Source organism: Tachyglossus aculeatus, chromosome 4, assembly GCF_015852505.1.
Source record: "Tachyglossus aculeatus isolate mTacAcu1 chromosome 4, mTacAcu1.pri, whole genome shotgun sequence".
Taxonomy (NCBI): Eukaryota; Metazoa; Chordata; class Mammalia; order Monotremata; family Tachyglossidae; genus Tachyglossus; species Tachyglossus aculeatus.
The window spans coordinates 67,418,747-67,444,694 of NC_052069.1; the positions used below are offsets into that span (position 1 = coordinate 67,418,747).

The window sequence follows — 25,948 nt, forward strand, 5'->3', positions numbered from 1 at the left end:
AGACCCAATCCTTGACCTTAAGGAGTTTACAATCCAGTGTCAGCCACAGATAGCAGAGCGTGGCTCAGTGGAAAGATCCCGGGCTTTGGAGTCAGAGGTCATGGGTTCAAATATCAGCTCTGCTAATTGTCAGCTGTGTGACTTTGGGCAAGTCACTTAACTTCTCTGTGCCTCAGCTACCTCATCTGTAAAATGGGGGGTTAAGACTGTGAGCCCCTCGTGGGACAACTTGATCCCCAACGCTTAGAACAGTGCTTTGCACATAGTAATCACTTAATAATGCTATTATTATTCTTATTCTTCTTATTATTATTAAGCATGCAGACAATGAGAATGAAAGGAAAATCATAGATTCAACCATTAACCAACATAAGCAGAAAATGAAAAGTGGATTCATGAAATAAACTAGGATTTGTACATGGCTGAGGGTGGCGTCATTTCAGTTAATGGTATTTACTGAGCACATACTGTGTGCAGTACAGCGTACTAAGCAGTTGGGAGAGTACACTATATTAGCCTGAGTTGGTAGACCTGGTCCCTGCCAACCTGATCTGGGAGATGGGGATTAGAGAAGAAACACCTATTTAGCACAGTGGACTAAGTGCTAGACTATAAGACCATTGGGTAGGAATTGTCTCTTTTTGTTGCTAAATTTTACTTTCCAAATAATAATAATAATGGTATTTGTTAAGCACTTTCTATGTGCAAAGCACTGTTCTAAGCGCTTGGGGGATACAAAGTAATCAGGTTGTCCCACGTGGGGCTCACAGTGCTTAGTACAGTGCTCTGCACACAGTAAGCACTCAATAAATATGGCAGAATTAATGCTAAAGGAAGTCCTTATGTTTATTTCTCAATTGGTTCCTGAAAACTGCATTATCAGTAGAAACAATTTTTCCATAGCAATATTCAAAGAAAATTTTTAATGGTACTTGTTAAGCGCTTACTATATGTCAGGCTTACTAAGCCCTGGGGTAGATACAATCTCTTGGAAGAGCAGAGTTAGGAGACCTGATCAGAGTTCTCACTGAGTTTACAATCTAGGTGGGGCGACACACTAAAATAAGCTACAGGTAGAAAAGTAATAATAATAATGATGGCATTTGTTAAGCACTTACTGTGTGCAAAGCACTTTTCTAAGCACTGGTGATCAGGTTGTCCACGTGGGGCTCACAGTCTTAATCCCCATTTTACAGATGAGGTAACTGAGGCATAGAGAAGTTGTGACTTGCCCAAAGTCACACAGCTGACAAGCGGCAGAGCTAGAATTTGAACCCATGACCTCTGATTCCCAAGCCCAAGCTCTTTCCACTGAGCCATTCTGCTTCTCAGTAAAAAAAAAGTATAGGCATAAATTGATGAAGTTGAGGGGGAAGAGGCTGAGTCTCCGGGCATAGGTGATGAAGAAGTAGTGGAATGTCAGAAGGAGGGAGAACAGGGTGGACAGAAGAATGGTTTAATCAAGGAAGGCCTCCAGGAGGAGATGTGATTTCAGAAAGATGGGGAGAGGGGTGGTCTGCCAGATGTGAAAGGAAAGGGAGTTCCAAGCAGGAGGGAAGGCATGAACGAGAGGAGTAAGTACAAACTGAGAAGAAAACAGGACACAGAGCATGGATGTATCCCTCAGTCTCCTTTGCGGGCTTCTCTTCCCCCTCCCATCCCCTTACTGTAGGGATTCCTCAAGGGTCAGTTCTTGGTCCTCTTCTGTTCTCTTTCTACACTCACTCCCTTGGTGAACTCATTCGCTCCCACGGCTTCAACTATCATCTCTACGCTGATGACACCCAAATCTACATCTCCCCCCCTTCTCCAGGCTCTGCTCAGAGTAAGTAATGAATGAAGACAATCGACTGATTGAAAGGGAGTAGATATGTGTGAGCAGACTGAAAGCCCGTTGTGGGAACGTAGGAACGTGTCTTGGTCAGTTCGCCAATTGAATGTTTACTGTGTGCAGAGCGCTGTACTGTGTCCGACCTGGTCAGTTTAAACCTACCCCAGCACTTAGAACAGTGCTGGACACATAGTAAGTGCTTAACAAATACCATCATCATTATAATTATTACTAAGGGCTTGGGAGAGTACAATACAGCAATTAAACAGACATATTCCCTTCCCACCACAAGCTTACAGTCTAGAGTCTCCCAACTCTGTTGTATTGTACTCTCCCAAGGCACCAAGTACAGTGCCTTGCACACAGTAAGGGCTCCATAAATATGATTGATTGATTGACTGATTGGATTGATTGATCAGGGCAGGCCAAGGTCTGGATGGGAATCTGAGCTTTGGCTCTTTCCCTAGGGAATACACTAAGCGCTCAGAAGCAGCATCTGCCAGGGGTCACCGATCATGACCTTGCTGCGCCTGACAGTTTCGATAGCCCCAGCAGCCTGAGTTGGCCTAGACTGTGCGGGAGCCCTTGGTGAGCCGTGTCTGTTTATTGTTGCATTGTCCTCTCCAAAGCGCTTAGTGCAGTGCTCTGCACACAGTAAGTACTTAATATGACAATGAATGAATGAGACAGAGACATTGGATGGGACAGAGAGGGAGAGAGACAGAGGAGAGAGAGACGGGGACAGAGTGAGACAGAGGAGAGAGACAGAGACAGAGAGAAAGAGAGGAGAGACAGAGACAGAGGAGGGAGAAAGAGACAGAGAAAGAGACGGATGGAGAGACAGAGGAGAGACAGAGAGAGGAGAGAAACAGACAGAGGAGAGAGAAAGAGACAGAGAGAGACAGAGATAGGAGAAAGAGAGATAGAGGAGGGAGAAAGACACAGAGAGAGACAGAGAGAGGAGAGAGAGACAGAGGAGGGAGAGAGAGGTGGAGAGACAGAGAGGAGAGAGAGACAGAGACAGAGATAGAGGAGAGACAGAAACAGAGAGAAAGGAGGGAGGCTGAGACAGAAATAGAGAGACAGAGGAGAGATAGGAGAGAGACAGAGGAAAAGACAGAAAAAGAGAGAGACAGATGGAGAGGAGAAAGACAGAGAGAGACAGGGAGAGAGGAGACAAAAACAGAGAGACAGAGACAGTCAGAGAGAGGAGAGAGAACCAGAGGAGAGACAGAAACAGAGAGAGAGAGGAGAGAGATAGGGGAGAGAGAAAGAGACAGAGACAGGCAGAGGAGAAAGAGACAGAGACAGGGGAGAGACAGACAGACAAAAACAGAGAGCGTGGAGAGAAAGGAGAGAGGCTGAGACAGAAACAGAGGAGAGAGACAGAGAAAAAGACAGAAAAAGAGAGGGACAGAAAGACAGGAGAGAGACAAAGAGAGAGGGGAAAGACTGACAAACAGAGAGTGAAGAGAGAAAGGAGAGAGGCTGAGACAGAAACAGGGAGAGACAGAGGAGAGAGACAGAGAAACAGACAGAAAAAGAGAGAGAGGAGAGAAAGGAGAGAGGCTGAGACAGAAGCAGAGGGAGAGACAGAGGAGAGAGACAGAGAAAAGACAGAAAGAGAGAGAGACAGAGAGAGGAGAGAAAGTAGGGTGGCTGAGACAGAAACAGAGGAGAGATACAGAGAAAGAAAGAGACAGACAGAAACAGAGAGAGAGGAGAGAAAGGAGAGAGGCTGAGACAGAAACAGAGGGAGAGAGACTGAGGAGAGAGAGAAAAAGAAAAAAAAAGAAAGACAGGCAGAGAGTAGAGAGAGGAGAGAAAGGAGAGAGGCTGAGACAAACAGAGAGGAGACAGAGAAAAAGAGAGACAGACAGAAACAGAAAGACAGAGACCATCAGAGGAGATTCCCCCGTCCCCGCCCCCCAACACCCAGTCCCAGACAAGCCCAGCCATTGGGTTTCCCGGCGCAGGCGGTGCCTCCGCCCCCTCCTCCCCGGCGCTGGCCCCCAAAGGGTTAAGGGAGGGCTGGGTGGCGGGGGGTCCGAGAGGAGGGCTCCCCCCCCCCCCCCAGGTTGGGGCCCGGGCAGAGGCTGGGCAGGGCCTGGGCAGGGCCGGCAACCCCCACCCCCCACCCCCCCGCCTTCCTGTGGGCCCGGGCGGGCCCGCTATATAACAAGGCTCCCTCGGTGCCCGGGGGCCGTGCCAGCCGCCGACGCCCGGGCACAGGACCGCTCTCTCTCTCCCTCTGTCCCTCCTTCCCTCCGTCTGTTGGCCGGCCGACCTCCTGCCCCCCACCCCGAAGATGGCAATGCACGCCTCTCTCAGCTGCACTCTCCTGGTAAGCCGTCGGCTCGGTCGGGGGGCCCTGCCAGCTGGGGAACGAGGGATGCCCATGCCCTGCCTCCCTGCCTGCTTCCCTCCCTCCCTATCTCTCCACCTCCCTGCTTACCTGCCTGCTTTTTTTAAATAATAATAATAACGGCATTTATTAAGCGCTTACTCTGTGCAGGGCACTGCTGTAAGCGCCGGAGTAGATACAAGGTGATCAGGTTGTCCCATGTGGGGCTCACAGTCTTAACCCCCATTTGAGGGAACTGAGGCATAAAGAAGTTAAGTGACTTGCCCAAAGTCACACAGCTGACAAGCGGCAGGGGCAGGATTTGAACCCAAGACCTCGGGCTCCAAAGCCCGGGCTCTTTCCACTGAGCCACGCTGCTTCTTTAATCGTATGTATTAAGTGCTTAGTATGTGCAGGGCACTGCTCTAAGTGCTGGAGTAGATACAGGGTGATCAGCTTGTCCCATGTGGGGCTCACAGTCTTAATCCCCATTTTACACATGAGACAACTGAGGCCCAGAGAAGTGAAGTGACTTGCCCACAGTCACACCACTGACAAGTGGTGGAGCCGGGATTTGAACCCATGACCTCCGACTCCCAAGCCCGTTCTCTTGTCACTAGGCCATGCTGCTTCCCTCCCTGGCTTCCTTGCCTCCCGGCCTGCTTCCCCTCCTGCTTACCTGCTTCCCTACCTACCTCTCACCCTGCCTCCCTATCTCCATACCTCCCCACCTTCCTTGCCTCCCCACCTTCTTCCTTAAGCAGCGAGGCTCAGTGGAAAGAGCACGGGTTTCAGAGTCGGAGGTAATGGGTTCGAATCCCGCTCTGCCCCGTGTTTGCTGTGTGACCTTGGGCATGTCACTTAACTTCTCTGTGCCTCAGTTACCTCACCTGTAAAATGGGGATGAAGACTGTGAGCCCCACGTGGGACAAGCTGATCACCTTGTATCCCTCCCCAGTGCTTAGAAAAGTGCTCTGCACATAGTAAGCGCTTAATATCATCATTATTATTGTTATTATTATTCTCTGAACCTCAGTTACCTCATCTGTAAAATGGGGATGAATATTGTGAGCCCCACGTGGGACAACCTGATCACCTTGTATCCCCCGCCAGTGCTTAGAACAGTGCTTTGCACATAGTAAATGCTTAACAAATGCCATCATTATTATTACTTACCTGCTTCCCTACCTACCTCTCACCCTATCTCCATACCTTCCTGCCTACCTTCCTGCTTCCCTCCTTGCCTACCTGCTTCCCTACCTTCCTTCCCTCCCTCCCATCGCACTTCCCTCCCTTACCTACCCATTTTCCTTTGCCTCCCTGCCTCTCTACCTCCCACCCAGCCTCCCTCCATTCTTCTCACACCTCTCTCCCTAGAAGCAGCGTGGCTCAGTGGAAAGAGCCCGGGCTTTGGAGACCAAGGTCATGGGTTCAAATCCCGGCTCTGCCACTTACCAGCTGTGTGACTTTGGGCAAGTCACTTCACTTCTCTGGGCCTCAGTTCCCTCATCTGTAAAATGGGGATGAAGACTGTGAGCCCCCCGTGGGACAAACTGATCACCTTTTAACCTCCCCAGCGCTTAGAACAGTGCTTTGCACAAAGTAAGTGCTTAATAAATGCTATCATGATTATTTTTATCATTATCTACTTCGCTCTTTGCCTCCCTCCCTATCTCCTTCTCTGCCTACCTGTGTTCCTAGCACCCTTCCTACTTACCTACCTGCCTCTCTATCCCTGCCACAGTGCTCTGCACACAGTAAGTGCTCAATAAATACGATTGAATGAATTGAATGCCTACCTCCCTGCTTCCCCTTATTGCCTCCCTGCCTCCCCTCCCTGTCGCAGGCTGCAGGAGAAAGTTTCCAGCTGGACGGTGGGAGAGATGATCAAAGGGAGGTGGCAAAAAGTATTTTTCCACAAGACATCCTTTCCTCTCTGTTTTCTGGCTCCTGGGTTCCTGCGGTCTCTCTCTACCAACCATGAGACTCAATCGTATCTTTTAAGTGCTGATTCATTCAATCATATTTATTGAGCGCTCACAGTGTGCAGAGCACTGTACAAGATGCTTGGGAGAGTACAGTGTAATAGAGTTGGGAGGTTCGTACCCTGCCCATATTGAGCTTACAGTCTTGCCGGGGGAGACAGAAATTAATATGAATAAATAAAGTAGAGAAGCAGCGTGGCCCAGTGGAAGGAGCACGGGCTTTGGAGTCAGAGGTCGGGGGTTCGAATCCCAGCTCCGCCAATTGTCAGCTGTGTGACTTTGGGCAAGTCACTTAACTTCTCTGTGCCTCAGTTACCTCATCTGTAAAATGGGGATTAAGACTGTGAGACCCCCGTGGGACAACCTGATCACCCTGTAACCTCCCCAGCGCTTAGAACAGTGCTTTGCACATAGTAAGTGCTTAATAAATGCCATTATTATTATTAACCGTGGGGCTGAGGGAGGGGTGAATAAAGGGAGGAAATTCTAGTGCAAGAGTGATGCAGGAGGGAGTGGGAGAAGAGGAAATGAGGGTCTAGTCAGGGGGTATTGAGCTCCTTAGAGAAGGAGTTCGATACCTTTTTATTGTCAATGCTAAGTGTACTTTTTGCCCAATAGTCTGTTATGCTTATCACAGTGTGAGAGCATCTGCCATCTTCGAAGTAAGGGCTGTTGACTCTTTCAAGATACTTTCACTAGTGCTGTTAGGCCAAGCACTGGAGGCTGTGCATTTGGGAAAAGTTTCTTTAAAATCCTCATACAATAGGTGCATTCATTCAAATGTATTTGAGCGCTTACTGTATGCAGAGCACTATACTAAGCTCTTGGGTGAGCTCAATACTACAATAAACAGGCACATTCCCTGCCTACGGTGGAGGTACCCTTGGCATCATAAGAGAGACCAGAGTTAGAAGCTGTGGTGCTATCCTTTTGGACTAGCACTGTAATTTACTGTTAAAATGAAGATTGGCCCAGTTTCCAGATGATAAACTGAAGCTCCTAGGAAGAACAATTTACTTGAACAGTATGTAAGGAAAAGAGAGACCTCTTTGTACAGTACCTCAGCACAGTGCCTTTGTACAGTCAGTAGCAGTGTACAGTACAGTATTCGTTGGAGTATTAAACAGTCAACATAGAAACATTTGCAAATAGACTTAGTACAAGTAGCAGCTTCTTTTCTGCATGTTAACTATTGATTGATAGAGAATAATGCACCTAGATACAAATTACACACTCAGTGCTCACAGGGAGGAACACATAAAATAAATGATCTAGTATGTCAGAAACACTAATTACAACCCCTGAGTAAAGTGGTCCTCTGGCCATAGATCAGTAATTGTACTAGCATGTTATTACATCTTCAAGCATGTTTATAAAAAAATGCATATATATACAGCTAGTTAACCTTAGAAACATTATCAGCATGTAACTCTTCCTTTAAGCTGTGAAGCTTACCTCACTTTTTCACCCACCCTATTTAGTTAATGGTTTCAAACCAGTATTCAACCTTTCAGATTGGGTTCGTTTTTTTGTTGTTGGTTTGGGGGGGTTTTTTTGCCCAGGGGGCGGGTGGGTTAGTAGCAGAAAATGATTGTTTTGGATGCTGTGCTGAATAGACTGGTCCTGGTGGGCAAAATTGTTGGTTTCACTTTGTGAAGTTGACTGGAGAAGAATGGAAATTACCCTTAAATTGAGTTGTACACTCAGAATAAATGTGTGTGTATGTAGGGAGGGGTGGGGGAGGAGAGGAAGAGTGTTGAACAAGTGTATGCCTTGTATCATTTGGAAGGGCAAAGAGGAAACTGGGTGGTCAGTTTTCTCTTTGCCTGCTCATTTTTTGGTCTCTTTGCTATGGCTTCCCAACACGTAAGGTTAACCACTGTGGCAACTTTGTGGGTGATACATAGTCCAGGTCCCCAAGGCAACCTACTGACATCAACAACTCATTGCTTAGAGAAGCAGGGTGGCTCAGTGGAAACAGCCCGGGCTTTGGAGTCAGAGGTCATGGGTTCAAATCCTGGCTCTGCCAATTGTCAGCTATGTGACTTCGGGCAAGTCACTTCACTTTTCTGTACCTCAGTTATTACCCCATCTGTAAAATGGGGATGAAGACTGTGAGCCCCCTGTGGGACAACCTGATCACCTTGTAACCTCCCCAGCGCTTAGAACATTGCTTTGCACATAGTAAGTGCTTAATAAATGCCATTATTATTATTATTATTATTATTATTATAGCTGAGACAGACAAATGGGGGCCAGTCAGTTAGCTTGAGTTGCCCATTGACTAAGTTTGAGTTTGAACTGATAGGAGCAAGGTGAAACCGACCCCCTCTATTAACAATTTCATCATCTGTAAAGTGGGAATTAAAACCCTTAGACCCTATTGGAGACAGGGGTTGAGGCTGACATGATGGTATTTTATCCAATCATGGAGATTAAGTACCATGCTTGGCACATAGTACAAATATCCCAATTATTGTTGTCAGCATTTCAGTAACTGCTTTGTTGGAACCTCAGAGTTGACTCGCTGGGGTCTGTGAAGTAGTCTGTGGAATGTCTGCCTGTTCCCATGGTGCGATAATGACTAATACTGATAATAATTATGGTATTTGTTAGCATACCATGTGCCAGGCACTGTTCTAAGCGCTGGGGTGGACGCAAGCAAATTGGGTTGGACACAGTTCCTGTCCCTCTTAGGGCTCACAGTCTTATTTCCCACTTTACAGATGAGGTAACTGAGGCACAGAGAAGTGAAGTGGCTTGCCCAAGGTCACATAGCAGACAACTGGCAAAGACAGGATCGGAAGCCAGATCCTTACGACTCCCAGCTCTGTGCTCTATCCGCTAGGCCATGCCGTTTCTCTTAATGGTGTCACCGTCACCCTTTGGGACTTCTGGCTCATCTGGGAGGAGTTGCATTGGTCTGTCTCCTGAAGCGAGTCAGGGAGAGCACTAAACTTTCTGAGGGTAAGGTGGACCAGAGCAGATTCTGGGAGCAGCAAGCGTGGGCTTTGGGCCAGTGGAATTAGCCAAGGCTGAGCCTCCAGGCAGCCAGCCCCCGAGCAGTGTCACTCAATCTCCAGCAGGATTGAAGACCAGAAGGATTGAAGACCCTGACAGCGTTTAGCCTCCACAGTCCCCCCGAGCCCCACAAACCCCTTTCCAAGTCCCTGGTTTTGTAAAAATGTCTGATATGGAGCTGACTTCTACCCACTCCTAGCCCCAGAATGCTTCAATGCAGTTGTTCATTGTTCCTGATCCTGTTGTTGTTCTTTTGTATTTGTTTGTTTTTTTATGGTACTTGTTAAGTGTTTATGCCAGGCACTGAACTAAGCGCTGGGTAGAAAAAAGATAGATTGGACGTAGTCCATGTCCCATGTAGGTCTCACAGTCTTTATCCCCATTTTACAGATGGTGTAACTGAGGTAGAGAAGTTATGTGGCTTGCCCAAGGTCACACGGCAGTCAGGTGGCGGAACCGGGATTAGAACCCAGGTCCTTCTGACACCCAGGCCTGTGCCCTACCCACTAGATGGCATATTGCTTCCTGTTCCAGAGGTGGCTGTCCTTGCTGTAGAATCTCCGGATAGTAGACAGAAAACTCCCCTCCAAGAAGGGGATACGCAGGCACTGTGCTGGGAACCGGGAAAGCTGGAGTCTATTCCCAAATTGGCTGCCGACGTCCCGCGTGACGGAAGTGGGGCTGGTGGCTACGGGAGCTCCGTGGAATCAGGATCTGAAAAGTGGGATTAGAATAACAGAATTATCTAAATTGAGTGACATATGCGTGCCTCGTCAATGTGACACACGGTCTGCTTTGACTCTCAGAGAACACCATGGAGATTTAACTGTCAGAATTTCAGTTGATCTCAGTCTTTCCAAAACACCACAAAAATTGGAATGTCACAAAGAACCAGTCAAAATAAAGTGTATCTCAGAGTCCTGCATGATCTTGGGGAAACCACTCATGTTCCATATTTAACTTGAATTTGGGATGCTCTTGGGAAAGAAAACATTTTCCGTGACGTGAGAGAAATTCTTCTTCTTGCATGAGACTTCTACCTGAGGAAAAAATGTGGACCAATAGGTAGCACATTGGCTCAACTCCTAGCTTGGTGGGCAACAAGACTAGAAAGACCGTGCCTCAGTTTCTCTACTTGTAAACTGCATGGCTTTCTTCCTATTTCACAGGGGAGGGAGAAGGGGGCTGCAAAAGCAGAATGAAGGTAGCAGTCATGTAAACCCAAGAAGGTATTACTTTCATTTTTCATTATATTAATGTCTTTCTCAACAATGTCCACAATTAGAACAACTACTGTATTTCATTCCCCAGTGACATCTGTAAATTATGCCAAAAAGTAGTCAGGTGTGACTTTTAAAAAAAAAAAAAAAGAGAAAGCATTTTTATAAGATGTGCAATTTGTTTTGGGGAGTTATGACTACTGACTATATGAGGAATGCCAAGATTAAAGCTGGGGTAAGATCAGTGCAGTCTAGTATAACATTCATGAAGACTTTGAAAATTCATGGTCAGGACATTAACTTGCCAGGGAACACTCGGAATGTATCTCCCCACCACACACATACACTCAACCCTAAGAAAACTATAGTGTTAAACAATTAGGTGGATTTCTGCGTTATTTCAGGCTTTTAAGAAGCACTTTGGAGTCAGTCAGCCGACAAGTGAGTGCAAGTGGATAATCGGAGAGTTCAGAGTTGCTGTAATCAAATCCTTTAAACTTGTTTTAATAATCCTATGGCTCATCTGATTTCTTCGATGGGTGGTTTGAAACTACTTCCAAAATATTATCTGTCAGGGTTCATTCTTTAAACTACTCAAAACACATCCATAGCCTTATTTAGAAAATAGTCTGTAGATTTTCTTCTGGACTGTATTCATTTACTGGCAGCATTCTATACAAAGCAGTAATTATATAGAAAGTAGCAAAATAGAAGTCAAGATGAATTTTGACTCAAAGCCAGAAAATGATTCAACTAAATTTTTTGGCTTTCGGTAAATTAAATTTTCTTCTGTAATTCAAAACCACAAAGCCTGTGCCATGAAATATTATCTTCCTACTCTGCAAATGGTGTCTTTGATTTTCAGAAAGCATCAATAAGACACTCTTCTTATTCAAGGCCTGAAAAATCAATCAGATTGGATGATTTATCTTCCAAAATTCTTTCCTGGAGGTCCCAGAAAGAAAACTGGCATAGCTCTCTGCTGCAGTTGGCAGGGCTTCTATTCAAAGAGTCAAAGGCTTAAATGGTGTCTGTCTTGGAGCTGCATTAACCTCTTTCAATATTTCCCACCATTCCTTGGAAATCAAAAAATGCCTTCATTATTCTGTTGAAGAATCTTTATATTTTGTGATGTTTACGTATGTGATTGGATTTGCACATGCGGGTAGGTATAAACCATAGTTTTTATTTAACGGCCAACCTTAAAAGCAGAGCAGAAAAGGGCTTGGGCAATTACAAAGGGGGACAGTTCCCCCTGTAGACTATAAGTTCCTCCATAAAATCCTTAATAATAACAATAATTGTAGCATTTGTTAAGTGCTTACTATGTGCCAAGCACTGTTCTAAGCACTGGGGCAGATACAAGGTAATTAGGTTGGACACAGCCCTTGTCCCACATGGAGCTCAGAGTTTTGATCCCCATTTTACAGACGAGGTAACTGAGGTACAGAAAAGTTAAGTGACTTGACCAAGGTCATGCAGCAGACATGGGGCAGAGCTGGGATTAGAACCCACATCCTCTGACTCCCAAGCCTGTGCTCTTTCCACTAGGGAACACTGCTACTCCTTGTGGGCAGGGAGCGAGTCTACCCACTCGGTTGTATTTTACTCTCCCAAGTGCTTAGTACAGTGCTCTGCACACAGTAAGCACTCAGTAAATACAATTGACTGATTATAATTATGATTGCTAGTAATTAGGAGTCATCTCAGAGAAGCAGCATGGCTCAGTGGAAAGAGCATGGGCTTTGGAGTCAGAGGTCATGGGTTTGAATCCCGGCTCTGCCACATGTCTGCCGTGTGACCTTGGACAAGTCACTTAACTTCTCTTTTATTTATTTTACTTGTACATATCTATTCTATTTATTTTATTTTGTTAATATGTTTGGTTTTGTTCTCTGTCTCCCCCTTCTAGACTGTGAGCCCACTGTTTGGTACGGACTGTCTCTATATGTTGCCAACTTGTACTTCCCAAGCGCTTAGTACAGTGCTCTGCACACAGTAAGCGCTCAATAAATACGATTGATTGATTGATTCTCTGAGGCTCAGTTACCTCATCTGTAAAATGGGGATTAAGACTGCGAGCCCCACATGGGACAACTTGATCACCTTGTATCCCCCCAGTGCTTAAAACAGTGCTTTTTACATAGTATGTGCTTAACAGATGCCATCATCATCATCATCATCTCCCCAGAAGGGAGGAGCAGGATGTCTTTGTATACCTTGGGAACCGTGTGGGAATCATCCACTGCTTTTTAGGACAGTTCTCAAATTTCCAGTGGTTATAGAGTAGCAATTCATCCTTCCATCACAAGAGCAGAGATGAACCATCAGATAGAGGTAGTTTGCTTCAGTCAATCATATTTGTTGAGCACTTACTGTGTGCAGAGTGCTGTACGAGGCATTTGGGAGAGTACAAGACTTAAGATTGTGAGCTGTGGGACAGGCACTGTATCTGGCCTGATTAATTTGAGTCTACTCCAGCTCTTAGAACAGTGCCTGACACATAGTGTTTAACAAATACCATGAAAAAACACCAAAAAAAGAGTTGGTAGACATGTTCCCTGCCCACAATAACACTCTGAGTCTGTGGGATCGTTGGTGGCAAAGTCTTTTGGCTTTCAGCAAAGGATAGCCCTTTATACAAGGATAAAACCAAGATTCCTTGAAAGAGATGAACTCCTTTCCTAACTACAGCCAAGTGTCTGATCTCTGTGCTCACAGAGGAAAAGGACTGGAGGTAAAGAAAATCCACGTGACTGAAACTGAGCTTTTTTGGAGTTTGAATTTCAACCCCACCAAACTATTGGATGGGAAGGAAGCGAGACATGGGCGGTTTTGAGTTTTCCTTTTCCTGCCTTTTCCTTCTCCTGCCCATTCTCTGGTAGAAGCCCCAGAGATAGTTGAAGTCCAAAATCCAGGCTGCACAAGGGAGGGGGGCAAGGAGGAAGAGGAGGAAAAGGAGGTGGATGAGGAAGAAGAAGAGACAGAGGAAGGGGGAGAAGGATTATCCACACACAGGCTGTTGAAAAGTGGGTCGCTTCGGGATTAAATACCAAACCTTGATCGGGGGTTCAGAAATGCGCTTCTCCTCCACCCATCCTCCACATGCATCTATGAAGTGACAAGCAGTATGGCGTAGTGGAAAAAGCACGGGCCTGAGAGTAGAGGCTCTGGGTTCTAATCCTGGCTCCACTCATTGCCTGCTCTTTGACCTTGGGCAAACAGTGAAGCAGTGTGGCTCAGTAGGAAGAGCATGGGCTTGGGAGTCAGAGGTCATGGGTTTTAATCACGGTTGTTAGCTGTGTGACTTTGGGCAAGTCACTTAACTTCTCTGGGCCTCAGTTTCCTCATCTGTAAAATGGGGATTAAGATTGTGAGCCCCATGTGGGACAACCTTGAATACCTTGTTCCTCCCCAGTGCTTAGAACAGTGCTTGGCATATAGTAAGCACTTAACAAATACCAACATTATTATTATTATTAACAGCTCTGTGCCTCAGTCATCTCATCTGTAAAGTTGGGATTAAGACTGATTTTATGTGGGTAGGGACTATGTTCAACCAGATTATCTTGCATCTACCCCAGAGCTTAGTACAGCACCTACACACAGTAGGTGCTTAATAAGCACCATTAATTTTTTTTTAAAAATTAGTCTTCTGCCTTCCTGGCAGGGTTAGCCAGCACCCTCAGCTGTTTAAAGCAACCCAATATGTCCAGTACATTCTACCTTTTTTGCCTTTCTGGGGCACCATATAAAAGTCAGTTGGGACTAGCATGTCTTAGCTTGCTCCAAGAATAACATTCTATAAGGAGAGTGGCCTAGTGGATTAATCGATCCTCTGTTCTCCAGTTCCATATTTTGCTTAGAGTAGCCCTCCAGCAGAAGGAAAGCCCACCTGACTGTTGCCTTTCGCCTCTTAGTTTTCGTGACCTGGACATTCTACTGTTTCCTTGCAGTTTGAGTTATGTTGGGCTCTTCTCTGGCCTTTTCCCACTATATCCACCAATGGTCCCTTCCCAGGTGTCTCCTTAGTTAGATTGCCAGATCTTGAGGGCAGGAATGGTGCCTTTTATCTTTATCACACTCTCCAAGGCATTTAGTACAGTGCTCAGCATACAGTAGATGCTCAATAAACACCATTGATTAATTGAAAAAAAGCTCAAGAAAATATTCCATTAACCTGGGGTAAACATGGGAATTGGGACTGGCTTGAAACCTTTCTGGACTCAGAAGCTTTGTGAATTTGAAGGTGGAACTGCTAATAGTGTTTCCTGAACTAGAAAGATCAGTATTCCCTGGCTAGTACCTGGAGCATTGGTGGGCCGTTTGGTTGCATGATCCAAACTCTTGTCCATGTGCAATAGAATCACACAAAAATGCCACATCTGTCTGGAGTTATGGCATAATCTATGATGACTGAACCTTCTCAGGGTCACACCTGGAGAGTTTCCAGTACTCTACCAGTCTTGGCTATGGGAAGGAGAGTCCATTCCTAGGCTGGTCAGTGGCTAGCAAGTGGAAAGCAATCTGCTACAAGTCAAAACACACCTGTGCTGGGCAGCAGCAGTATGGGAGAGAGTCGAGGGCGGAGACTCAAGTTGACTGCACGAAGGTGGCAATGGTAAGCCACTTTCATATTTATACCAAGAAAACTCTATGGATACACTACCAGAATGATCACAGATTGAGGTGGAACAATCTGGAAGAGATGTGTCCATGGAGTCGCTATGGGTTGGAGATGACTCGACAGCATTGGACAAGACAAATGACGACAAGGAAATTTCTTTATTCCACGCACACACCACGAAGCGGTGGATTCCGTGGAATTTTAGTACCATCAAAGGTCCTATCAAACTTACTATTTATTTCCTTTAAGAATATAAGCAGCACTATTTTGGGGGTCAGCCCCATGGTCCATTGAGCCCGGGAATCTGGCTCTGCCAGTGGCCTCCAGGGCACTCGGAAGAACTGGGTGATGGCTACCCTTGTGGACCCCCCACCCCCATGGTGAGGGATGGACCACTCAACACTACTAACAGAACTCTGGCAGGTCTAAGTCTCTCCCTCATTTTTTTTTTATGCTATTTAAGTGCTTACTATGTGCCAGCCGCTGAAGTAGATACAAGCAAATCAGGTTGGACACAGTCCATGACCACAAGGGGTTCACAGTTTTAATTCCCATTTTACAGAAGAACTGAGGCACAGAGAAGTGAAGTGACTTGCCCAAGGTCACACAACAGAAAATGGAATTAGAACCCAGGTCCTTCTGATTTCAAGGCCTGTGCTCTGTCCACTAGGCACACTGCTCTGGTCAGTCAATCTTTCACTTAATAATATTAATAATGATAACTGTGGTATTTCTTAAGCTCTTACTATATAGCAGGCACTCTACTAAATGCTGGTGTGGATACAAGCAAATTGGGTTGGGCACAGTCCCTGTTCCACTTGAGGGTCACAGTCTTAATCCCTATTTTACAGATGAGGTAACTGAGGCACAGAGAAGTTAAGTGACTTGCCCAAGGCCACAGAGCAGACAAGTGGCAGAGCCAGGATCAGAACTCATGACCTTCTGACTCCCAGGCTGCTTCTCTTTATGCTTCTTACTTGGGCACTGACTGACCTTTCTATTGGCAAAAAGCCCATTGTTTGTGAGGAGGGTCTCTCAGGGAAAAGTCTGAGCGTCTTCCATTAGCAGAGAGGAAGGCTAGGGGCATTTTGTGAAAGAAAGGACAGTTTAAGATGGCCTACTGTTTGAAATCTAAAACACATAAATCGTTGCCCAGAAATTCAAGTGGAACCGGAAAATTCTCAAGTAGCAGTGTCAAAGCAGCAGTCAAAAGTAGTTTAAAGAAGCCAGCGGAGTTGGAGCACACGGACCAATTTCTCAGAAATGGCGTTTGATTCACAGCGGTGGTAAAGTTGTTGAGGAAGGGGAAGGCAGGTTCGAGGTTTGAAGTTTTTAATATGTTCTTTTTTTTAACTAAGTTTTAGTCAGTGATACACGGTGGATCTCTCCCTTAGGCGATTGCTTTTTCCGAAGTTCCGGCAAATTCTAGCTTCCTTTTCATTTCATATAGCCGGGTAAAGATTCTCAGAAATGGCATCATTCCTAGATCATAATTGAATGGTTGTGAAGGCAAGCACAGAGAAGGCCATTTTAATTGGCGAGAGCCTGCACCCAATGATGGAAACTTCTGAGGGAGAAAAATAGCACACTTGAAGCTCAATTCTACACTGAGGTTTCAGCCCTGGGTGGGAACTCCTTGTGCGCAAAATAGAACTAAATTTATCCCAAGCGTTAGCAGTGATTCACCTAATAAATCACCATGTTTGTATTTCCCCTGTCTCCTTTGCAAGAGCTTGTTGGCCTGAAAATGGATTTAGTTCATCTCCTCTCACTTCCTTACCTGCAGGCAGCCTCCTTGGGCGAGGTAACCAGTTGTTGGGTAACGGATTGGGAAAAATGATGCACCCGCTAACGCAGAATTGGCAGGAAGAGAGACATATCCCTGCTGACTTTGCTGTATACTGATTTACCTACTCTACTATTTTGCTCAGCTACAGTCCATTCTTTCCATTCTCTGTCTCACCTTCACAGATATTTATTCTTTATCTCCCCTATTAGATTGTAAGGTCTTGAGGGTATCCTTCTGTGTCACCCTGACTTGCTCCCTTTATTCATCTCCCTTCCCAGACCCACAACACTTATGTATATAGCTGTAATTTTATTAATATTAATGTCTGTCTCCCCTTCTAGACTGTGAGCTCGTTGTGGGCAGAGAATGTGTCTGTTATATTGCACTCTCCCAAGCACTTGTTCAGTGCTTTGCACACAAGAAGTGCTCAATGAGTACAACTGACTGACTTTTACCTCTATTGCACTCTCCCAAGTGCTTAGTACAGGGCTCAGTAAAAGATAAAAGATAGCTAGAGTGGAAGCAACATTGTTGAAGACAAAACTCTGCCTAGGGGCTTTAACAGTGTCCAAGTTCTTTGCAAAAATGTATTTCCTCTTCTGTGAGAGTGACCTTCTATTTCCAGTATTATCAATGGTAGTTATTCATTCAATTGTGTTTATTGGGCGCTTACTATTTTCAGAGCACTGCACTAAGCACTAGGGAAACTAATAATAGTAGTAATAATGAGTAATAATAGAGAAGCAGCATGGCATAGTGGCTAGAGCACAAGCCTGGGAGTCAGAAGGTCATGAGTTCTAATCCTGGTTCCCTCACTTGTCTGATCTGTGACCTTGGGCAAGTCACTTCATGTCTCTGGGCCTCAGCTGCTTCATCTGTAAAATGGGGATTGAGGCTGTGAGCCCCATGTGGGGCAGGGACTGTGTCCAACCGATTTGCTTGTATTCACCCCAGCGCTTAGAACAGTGGCTGGCACAAAGTAAGTGCTTAACAAATACAATAACAATAATAATAATAATAATGATAATAATAATAAATATTATTATTATTATAATGATAAAAACACACAATAGCATTGGTAGACACGATCCCTGTCCACAGAGAGCTTACAGTCTACAATCTACATTATAGATAACATTTTGATTCATTAGAGCTACTGCTGCATATGTAGGTATTAATAGAGAAAGTAATATAGGAAAGCAGCATGGCCTAGAGGAAAGAGCATGGGCCTGGGTGTCAGAAGACCTGGGTTCTAATCCCAGCTCTGCCAATTTCTTGCTGCATGACCTGGGCAAGTCTCGTAACTCCTCTGTGCCTCAGTTTCCTCAACTGTAAAATGGGGATTCAAATCCCATTCTCTCTCCTACTTAGACTGTAAATCCCATGTAGGACGGGTATTGTGTCTCACCTTATGAACTTGTACATATACTAGCGCTTAGTACAGTCTTTGACACACAGTAAGCACTTAACAAATACTGTATGCAGAGCACGAAGCACTAGGAAAGTAATAACAATAATAATAATGATAATAAAAAAGAATAGTGTTGGTAAACATGACCACAATGAGCTTACAGTATACAATCTTCACTGTAGATAAGAATGTTTTGATTCATTAGAGTTACTGCTGCATATGTAGCACAGAGAAGCAGCATGGTTCTGTGGAAAGAGCACAGGCTTTGGAATCAGAGATCATGGGTTCAAATCCCGGCTCTGCCAATTGTCAGCTGTGTGACTTTGGGCAAGTCACTTAGCTTCTCTGGTCCTCAGTTCCCTCATCTGTAAAATGGGGATGCAGACTGTGAGCCCCACGTGAGACAACCTGATCACCTTGTATCCCTCCAGCACTTAGAACAGTGCTTTGCACATAGTAAGCACTTAACAAATGCCATCATTATTTATTATTATTATGTAGGAATTAATAGAGAAAGTAATATAGAGAAGCAGCATGGCTTAGGGGCAAGAGCACGGGCATGGGACTCAGAGGTCGTGGGTTCTAATCCCAGATCTTCCACTTGCCTGCTGTGTGACCTTGGGCAAGTAGTTTCACTTCTCTGTGGCTCAGTTACCTCATCTGTAAAATGGGGATTGAGACTGTGAGCCCCATGTGGGACAGGGACTGTGTTCAACCTGATTGCCTTGTATCTACCCCAGTGCTTAGAACAGTGCTTGGCACATAGTAAGTGCATAAGAAATACCATCATTATTATTATTACTATCAAATACCATTAAAAAATCCCCATGGCAAGGGAAGAGAGATGAAAATGACTGACCCGTGATCAGAGCTACCTCTCACATTTGTGAACATACTACATAGAGCCCATCTTTTTCCAAGCTGGCCTCTTGGTATCACAATCTGCAAAAACTTTGGTTCCAAGGGAAAAATCCCTCTCCCCAGTGACTTCCCTGGAGTCCCCACAGTCAGCATCAGATGGCAGGATCAGATTAGCAACGAGGAGGGCCTCAGTCAGCCCGCTAAGACTAAGGAAATGTTCGCAGCCGTACGGCTCGAAAGAATAGACAGCAGCTGGCATGTACTGGGTGGAGATCTGAGAGAGGCCACTGGCAGGCTGGTTGGTCTGGGGCTGAGGTCACCCCATTGTCCACTGCAGTGTTACATTATTTGAAATCCTACTTCCTCTTACCTTTAAAACCTTTATTCTGCCCTCCAGCCTTCTTAAATTAATCAGGTGGGGCACCGTCCCCATCCCTCATGGGACTCACAGGAGTCACAGTCTAAATGCCAACATTATTATTGATTATTAAGAAGGAGGGAGAACAGGTCTTGAATCCCCATTATACAGTTAAGGAAACTGAGGCACAGAGAACTTAAGCGACTTGCCCATGGTCACACAGCAGGCAAGTGGTGGAGCCAGGATTAGGGCCCAGTTTCAATGACCCCGAGGCCCAGGCTCTTTCCACTATGCCATACTGCTTCCCAGCCAGACAATGAGAGTGGGATTGCTACTGTATTGTAAATTGGTGGGAAAGGACAGTAAACCAGGTTTACATCCCGTTGAGGGTCTTCTCATTGGTCTGAATTTCCATCCTATAGATAGTATAGCAAGGGTAAGACTTCTCACCTTGCCCTCTGCTTCTTCCCTGGATGACAGACCCTCCCTTCTAAGAAAAGCTGTGAAATGAGAAGGAGGGGTTAAAAAGGACCTGGGGCAGAATCCAGGAGCAGATACCTGGGATGAGAAGACTCTATTGCAGAGAGCACAGCTCCACAAATGTTCATCCAGTCATTATAGGGCAGACCCGTTTCTTTGTGAGGTATTTGCTAAGCGGTTACTATGTGGCAGGCGCTGGGAGTAGAAACAAGCTAATCAGACGACACAGTGCAAGTCCACATAAGGCTCACAGTCTCAATCCCCATTTTACAGATGAGGTAGCTGAGACACAGAAAAGTTAAGTGATTTTCCTAGGGTCACACAGCAGATAAGTGGACGATCCAGGTCCTCTGGTCACCAGTTCTGTGATCTTTCCACTGTCACGCTGCTTCCTATGCAACTCATCCTATGTAGATTCAAAAGAATTTCCCCTAGAAAATTATTTTTCCAATTGTGCCTGGACTCTTCAGACTCCAGGAAATTTGGCCCTTCTTTCTTTGTTTCTCCCTCCCTGCTGCAGGATTCAAACCAATCTAAGTTGGGAGAAGACTAAGGATTTCCCAATAATAATAATACTAAGAAGAATGATAATAATAATTGTGGGTTTTTGTTAAGCACTTATTATGTGCTAAGCACCTTACTAAGCATTGGGGTAGATCCAAAAACATCAGGTCAGGACACAGTCCCTGGCCCATCTGGTGTCACAATCTAAGTAGGAGGGAGTAACTATTACTGGTGAAGATGAAGCTAAACTCGCTACTGATCCAACACCCTGCTACCTCCTTTTTTGGTCAAGAGGAAGAGTAATTCTGCACACTGAGCGGAAATGCAGCTAAATCTGAATAGCCCTCAAGTATTCCTTTGTGGTAGAGCATGCTCCCAGGGAATACAAAAGGAACTCCCCAATGCAAGAGCTATTTCTGGGTTGTCTGTGGGCTTCTTCCTTGCATTTTCCCAAAACAGAAACCCACTAGGTTTGCAGAACAGAGCAAAAGTCTGAAGGTCAGGCACGTGACCTGTGCATTGCGTAAATCGGAAATAGTCCAAGTTGAATCCCTTTCTTCTCCTGTCTTTATAGTGGGACTCGGATAGGGGAAGCAGAAAAAATGTTTTATCCTTGTTTGGTTAAAATTGCTTGAGATCACTCTCTTTAGATTAAAGCTCATGGTTGAAGGGCATTTCAGAGAGTTATAAGTGGGGCCTAGAGGAGAAGCAGTGTGGCCTAGTGGACAGAGCAAGGGCCTGTGAATCGGAAGGATCCTGGTTCCTAATCTTGCCTCTGCCACTTGTCAGTTTAGTGATTTGGGGCAAGTCACTTCACTTCTCTGTGTCTGTTACCTTATCTGTAAAATGTTCTTAATACTGTGAGTCCCAAGTGGGATATGGATTGTGTCCAACCTGATTAACTTTCGTCCACCCAATGCTTAGTACAATGCCTGGCACCAAGTAAGTGTTTAACAAATACCATAAATAAAATAATGATAATAATTGTGGTAATTGTAGATAACAAGATAACCTGGTCTCAGTTCCTAGAATTGGCTTCACTAAACTCTAAGACGCCTTCAGAAATCTCAAAGCCACGGGATTGACCATCATTCAGGCAGAACCAATTTGTAGTCTATTCATTAAGTGTGATCCATTCAGATGGATCCCCAGTCTTACCCTTTTATCGCTTCTATAATGGACAGTCCAGGTAATATAATAATGATGACATTTGTTAAGCACTTACTATGTGCGAAGCACTGTTCTAAGCTCTGGGGAGGAATACTAGGTAATCAGGTTGTTCCACGTTGGGCTCACAGTCTTAATCCCCATTTTACAGATGAAGGAACTGAGGCTCAGAGAAGTTAAGTGACTTGCCCAAAGTCACACAGCTGACAAGTGGCAGAGCCGGGTTTAGAACCCATGACCTCTGACTCCCAAGCCCAGGCTATTTCCACTGAGCCATGCAGGGCATCTCTTCTCGACAGGACAGGCACTAAGGCCTACTCGACTAATAAGTAACACCTGTGCTGATCATGCTCAGAACTGTTTTGGGTAATGCAATATAGTTGTAGTAGAAGTAGTGTAAGTGTGTGCAGAGCACTGTACTAAGTGCTGGGTAAGAATACATAGATGAGTTTGAGACTTTGGCCCTTTCCCTCAGGGGGATCATAACGTAAAAATATGATGGGAGAGAGGCTAATGAGAGTGTTTTGTTTTATTCTGTTTGACGTAAGCTCCTTGAGGGCAGGGATTGTGTCTACCATCTCTATTATACTGTAGTCCCCCAAGCATTTAGTACAGTGCTGTGCACAAAGTAAGAGCTCAAAAAATACCGTTGATTGTATTCTCCTTATATGTCTAAGACAACATAAAGGCATGGACAGATACACAAATTAAAAACAAAGATCTGTGGGTTTCTGTGGTTAGAAGAGCACAATTTCAGGCATCTTGAAGTTCAGAGTCCACAGTCTCAACCGTAGCCACACTGACTGCTACAGTTGCTGCCACAGCCTTTCCAAGGTTTTGAGGAGGTGACACCAAGCAATCAGTCAATCATTTTTATTGAGGGCTTAATGTATGCACGGTACTGTACTAAGCCCTTGGGAGAGTACACTCTAACAGACACATTCCCTGTCCACAACAAGCTTACAGTCTAGAAGGCAGGACTGCAGCTGCTTTTCTCTGCTTGGCCATGATGGTGTGAGGCAGGCCAGGATGGAGGCTCCGGTTATGTGGAAGAGAGCCGGGGAGGGATCCCAGGGAGGAAACAAGTGTAAACCTTTGTGGTTAAGTGCAGATGGTCTCACAGTTCACTTATCTATTAGGTGGGTTCTTAGTGGTATGGGAGACAGAGAGAAAGTGAGAGAGAGAAAGAGAGAGAGATATAGCAGGTGTTTTAACCATGGCTCCAACCCCACAATGCCAAGGATGATCTAACTCGTTCAGTACAATCCAAAACCCAGCACTAGAGATGGAGAGTAGTTTTGGACCTCTCTTAGGAGAGCATCACAATAATAATAATAATTATTATGGTATTTGTTAAGCGCTTTCTATGTGACAACTACTGTTCAAAGTACTGGGGTAAGTACGTGGTAATCAGATTGGACACAATCCCTGTCCGACGTGGGGCTCACAATCCTAATCCCCATTAAAGAGCTGAGGTAACTGAGACACAGAGAAGTAAAGTGACTTGCCCAAGGCCACACAGCAGACAAGTGGCAGAGCAGGTATTAGAAGCTGTATACTCTTATTCCCAAGCCCACACTCTTGTCACTGGGCCATGCTGCTTCCTATGTGCAGAGAGTCACTACATTTACTGTATGGGTGATCTATCAATCAATCAATCGTATTGAGTGCATACTGTGTTCAGAGCTCTACACTAGGCACTTGAAAGCATATAATATAACCGAGTAGGTAAGCACATTCCCTGCCCACAAGGAGCTTACATGACTGGATGCCCTGAACTTGGACTGTTGTTGGATTCTATGAGATTTAATACTGAGCCAGAACTCTTACCTGATCTGATTTTCATCAGCCACTATACTCCTATATCTGTCTTAGGAGACTAGTCGCTACAGGTCCAAAGGCAACTCCACAGCAGAGATGTGAAGGGAACGGAAGAAATCAGAATCAGCACAATGATAGGGCTGATGCTCAGCTTCTTGGTTTGGAAGTAAAATCCCGAACGTCAAAGCCTTTCTTTGACTGTGGATCTGATGACTAAAATGAGGGACGGGGTGGGTGAACAAAAATTTTGAATCTGAAATTCTTGCACAGGATTGCAAAGTAGGAGCAATAGATGGTAAAAGAAGTAGGAAAGACAAACAGGAGAAAACATCCCTTTTCTTCTCTTCATAGGTGATTAAAGAGAACAGACTCAGACACACCCGCAGTCAGCTAATTCTTCTCTAGACATTCTGAGCCAGTTATACTGAATAATCTTAAAGTGCTTTTCAGAAGCTGGTTGTAAGTGTAATTGTTTTGACAAGATAGCAGCATGAGACTTATGAAGAGATGATCTAAAAGTGGGGGCCCAAGCTTTTGTATGTAGTTTATTCCTATGATTGCCAATCTAGATAAGCAAATGAATCATTCTGCAAGCAGCATGATAGCAGTTGAAGGTGAAGGAGGGACAGATAGATTCTGGGATGAAAGGCTCCCTTTCTGTGTCAATTATCTTTACTTTCCCCTTTTAGATTCACTGGTTTTACTCAACAGAAAATCTGTGTGGGTCTCTGGACTAACCAGACAGAGAGATCTAAAAATGCAATTTCACCCACATAACATTTTTCCTGTTTTTTGCTAAAGTAGAAAACTGGACTTCTGTATTTGATTTCCAATTTAAATTTACCTACTATCCAAGTTGCTGCTATAGTGAATCTTCCAGGATACTATTTAATGAATTTTTTCTAATTGTCTTTGAAATTGACTGCCATCATAATCACAATAGTTTATCCTTGTGTTTTCCCTATTTAAAATGCAGATTTTTTTTCCATTTTGGGATCCCTGGAAACTGCTGTTCCACTCCAAGTCCTCAGATGGCAGTTAATTTCCCAAAAATGCTTAAGAGAAACCAGCTGAGTTATATAGGTCACATAATCCTTCGAAGCCACAGTTATGGTGCAATAGCAATACCTAAGCAATTTCTTTTGCTTAGAAACCCATTTTTTCTAGTAGTTACCCAATGAATCTTTCCTAGTCCCTGCAAGCCGGGAATGGGGTAATGAGTATCGTTCCTATTAATGCAGTCATCAGGGTTGAATAAAGAGGGGATGCAGTGGATGAGTAGAAAGAGGAGAGATGAGGATAGGGGAGGAGGGGAAGAGATTGAAGATGGGATGGAATGGAATGGGACAGGATGAGATGGAAGAGACTTGCCACCTCCTCTACCCCCCCATCCACTACTAACCCAGCTACCCAAGCTCAGCCCTTTTGCCAAAATCAGGCTGCCTGTGCCCACAGTCACTGCTCTTTACCACCCCTCTCCCCTAGCACCTCTTGACTCCAACAGTCTGGGTGACAGTAAATGATGGTGACATGTAATGGTGGCCAATTGTTGGGTTTTGGGGTTGATGGTGGCAACTGGAGGAGAGAACAGCTCCTCCTCCTCCTCATCCCTCTCCTCCTTCTCCTTTTCTCCCACTGATGATACCCTCTGCCACCATCACCAGCCCGGCTCAGGACTTCTGTCCCAGCCCACTGTCTGCCCATAGTGGGATCCATGAAGGAGTTGGCCTTTGACTTTGAAGACCAGAAACAGAACAGTCCCCAAATTGGGATGGTTCTGCCTAAAGCAGAAAGTGAGGATGGACACAGGGAGTCCAGGAAGGAGAAGGGATGGAAAGGCTAGGGGAAGAGGAGAAGGAAGTTTGCCTGGAGACTCCGGAAGCTTCTGCCCAAATATCCACCCACCCGAGCAGCCCTGCCCAAGTCACTATCCCCGGCCTTCTACCCAACTTCCTGCTCTCCCTGGTCCCTGAGAGCTGTGGGTCTCAGATGTCGAGGGGCAGAGGCCGCTGAGGGCTTGTGGAGCCAGTGGATGAGTTCAAGGGATATGGGGGAGATAATCCTGGGAAGCAGTCAAGCTGACTGCAAATTTGCCTTCCAAGAGGAAGTGACAATAAATCAGTCATATTTATTGAGTGCTTACTCTGTACAGAGCACTGTACTAAGCATTTATTCATTCATTCATTCAATCGTATTTATTGAGCACTTACTGTGTGCAGCACACTGTACTAAGGGCTTGGAAAGTACAATTCAGCAATAGAGAGACAATCCCTGCTCACACCTGGCTTACAGTCTAGAAGGGGGGAGACAGACATCAAAACAAACAGGCATTAATATAAATAAATGGAATTATAGATATGTACGTATATACCCAGGTGGGGTGGGGAGAGGGGGTAGAGCACAGGGAGTGAGTCGGTGCAACGTGGAGGAGAGGGGGTGCTGAGGAAAAGGAGGGCTTAGTCTGGGAAAACCTCTTGGAGATGAACCTCCAGTAGGGATTTGAAGGGAGGAAGTGTGATTGTTTGGTGG

General features: G+C 45.3%; 1 protein-coding gene across 2 annotated transcripts in view; it reads left to right on the forward strand.

The window, feature by feature from the left end:
* Window positions 1-4,020: 4,020 nt before the first annotated feature.
* TNFRSF11B (TNF receptor superfamily member 11b) overlaps window positions 4,021-25,948 on the forward strand; it is a 41,067-nt gene continuing 19,139 nt past the window's right edge. The window contains exon 1 of one of the 2 annotated variants that reach the window (XM_038745966.1): window positions 4,021-4,175. In XM_038745966.1, coding sequence (XP_038601894.1) covers window positions 4,140-4,175 — 36 coding nt within the window. In that variant the 5' untranslated portion in view covers window positions 4,021-4,139. Of the gene's footprint in view, window positions 4,176-5,758; window positions 5,778-25,948 lie in introns of those variants that run through there. The other variant, XM_038745967.1, reaches the window with a different exon arrangement.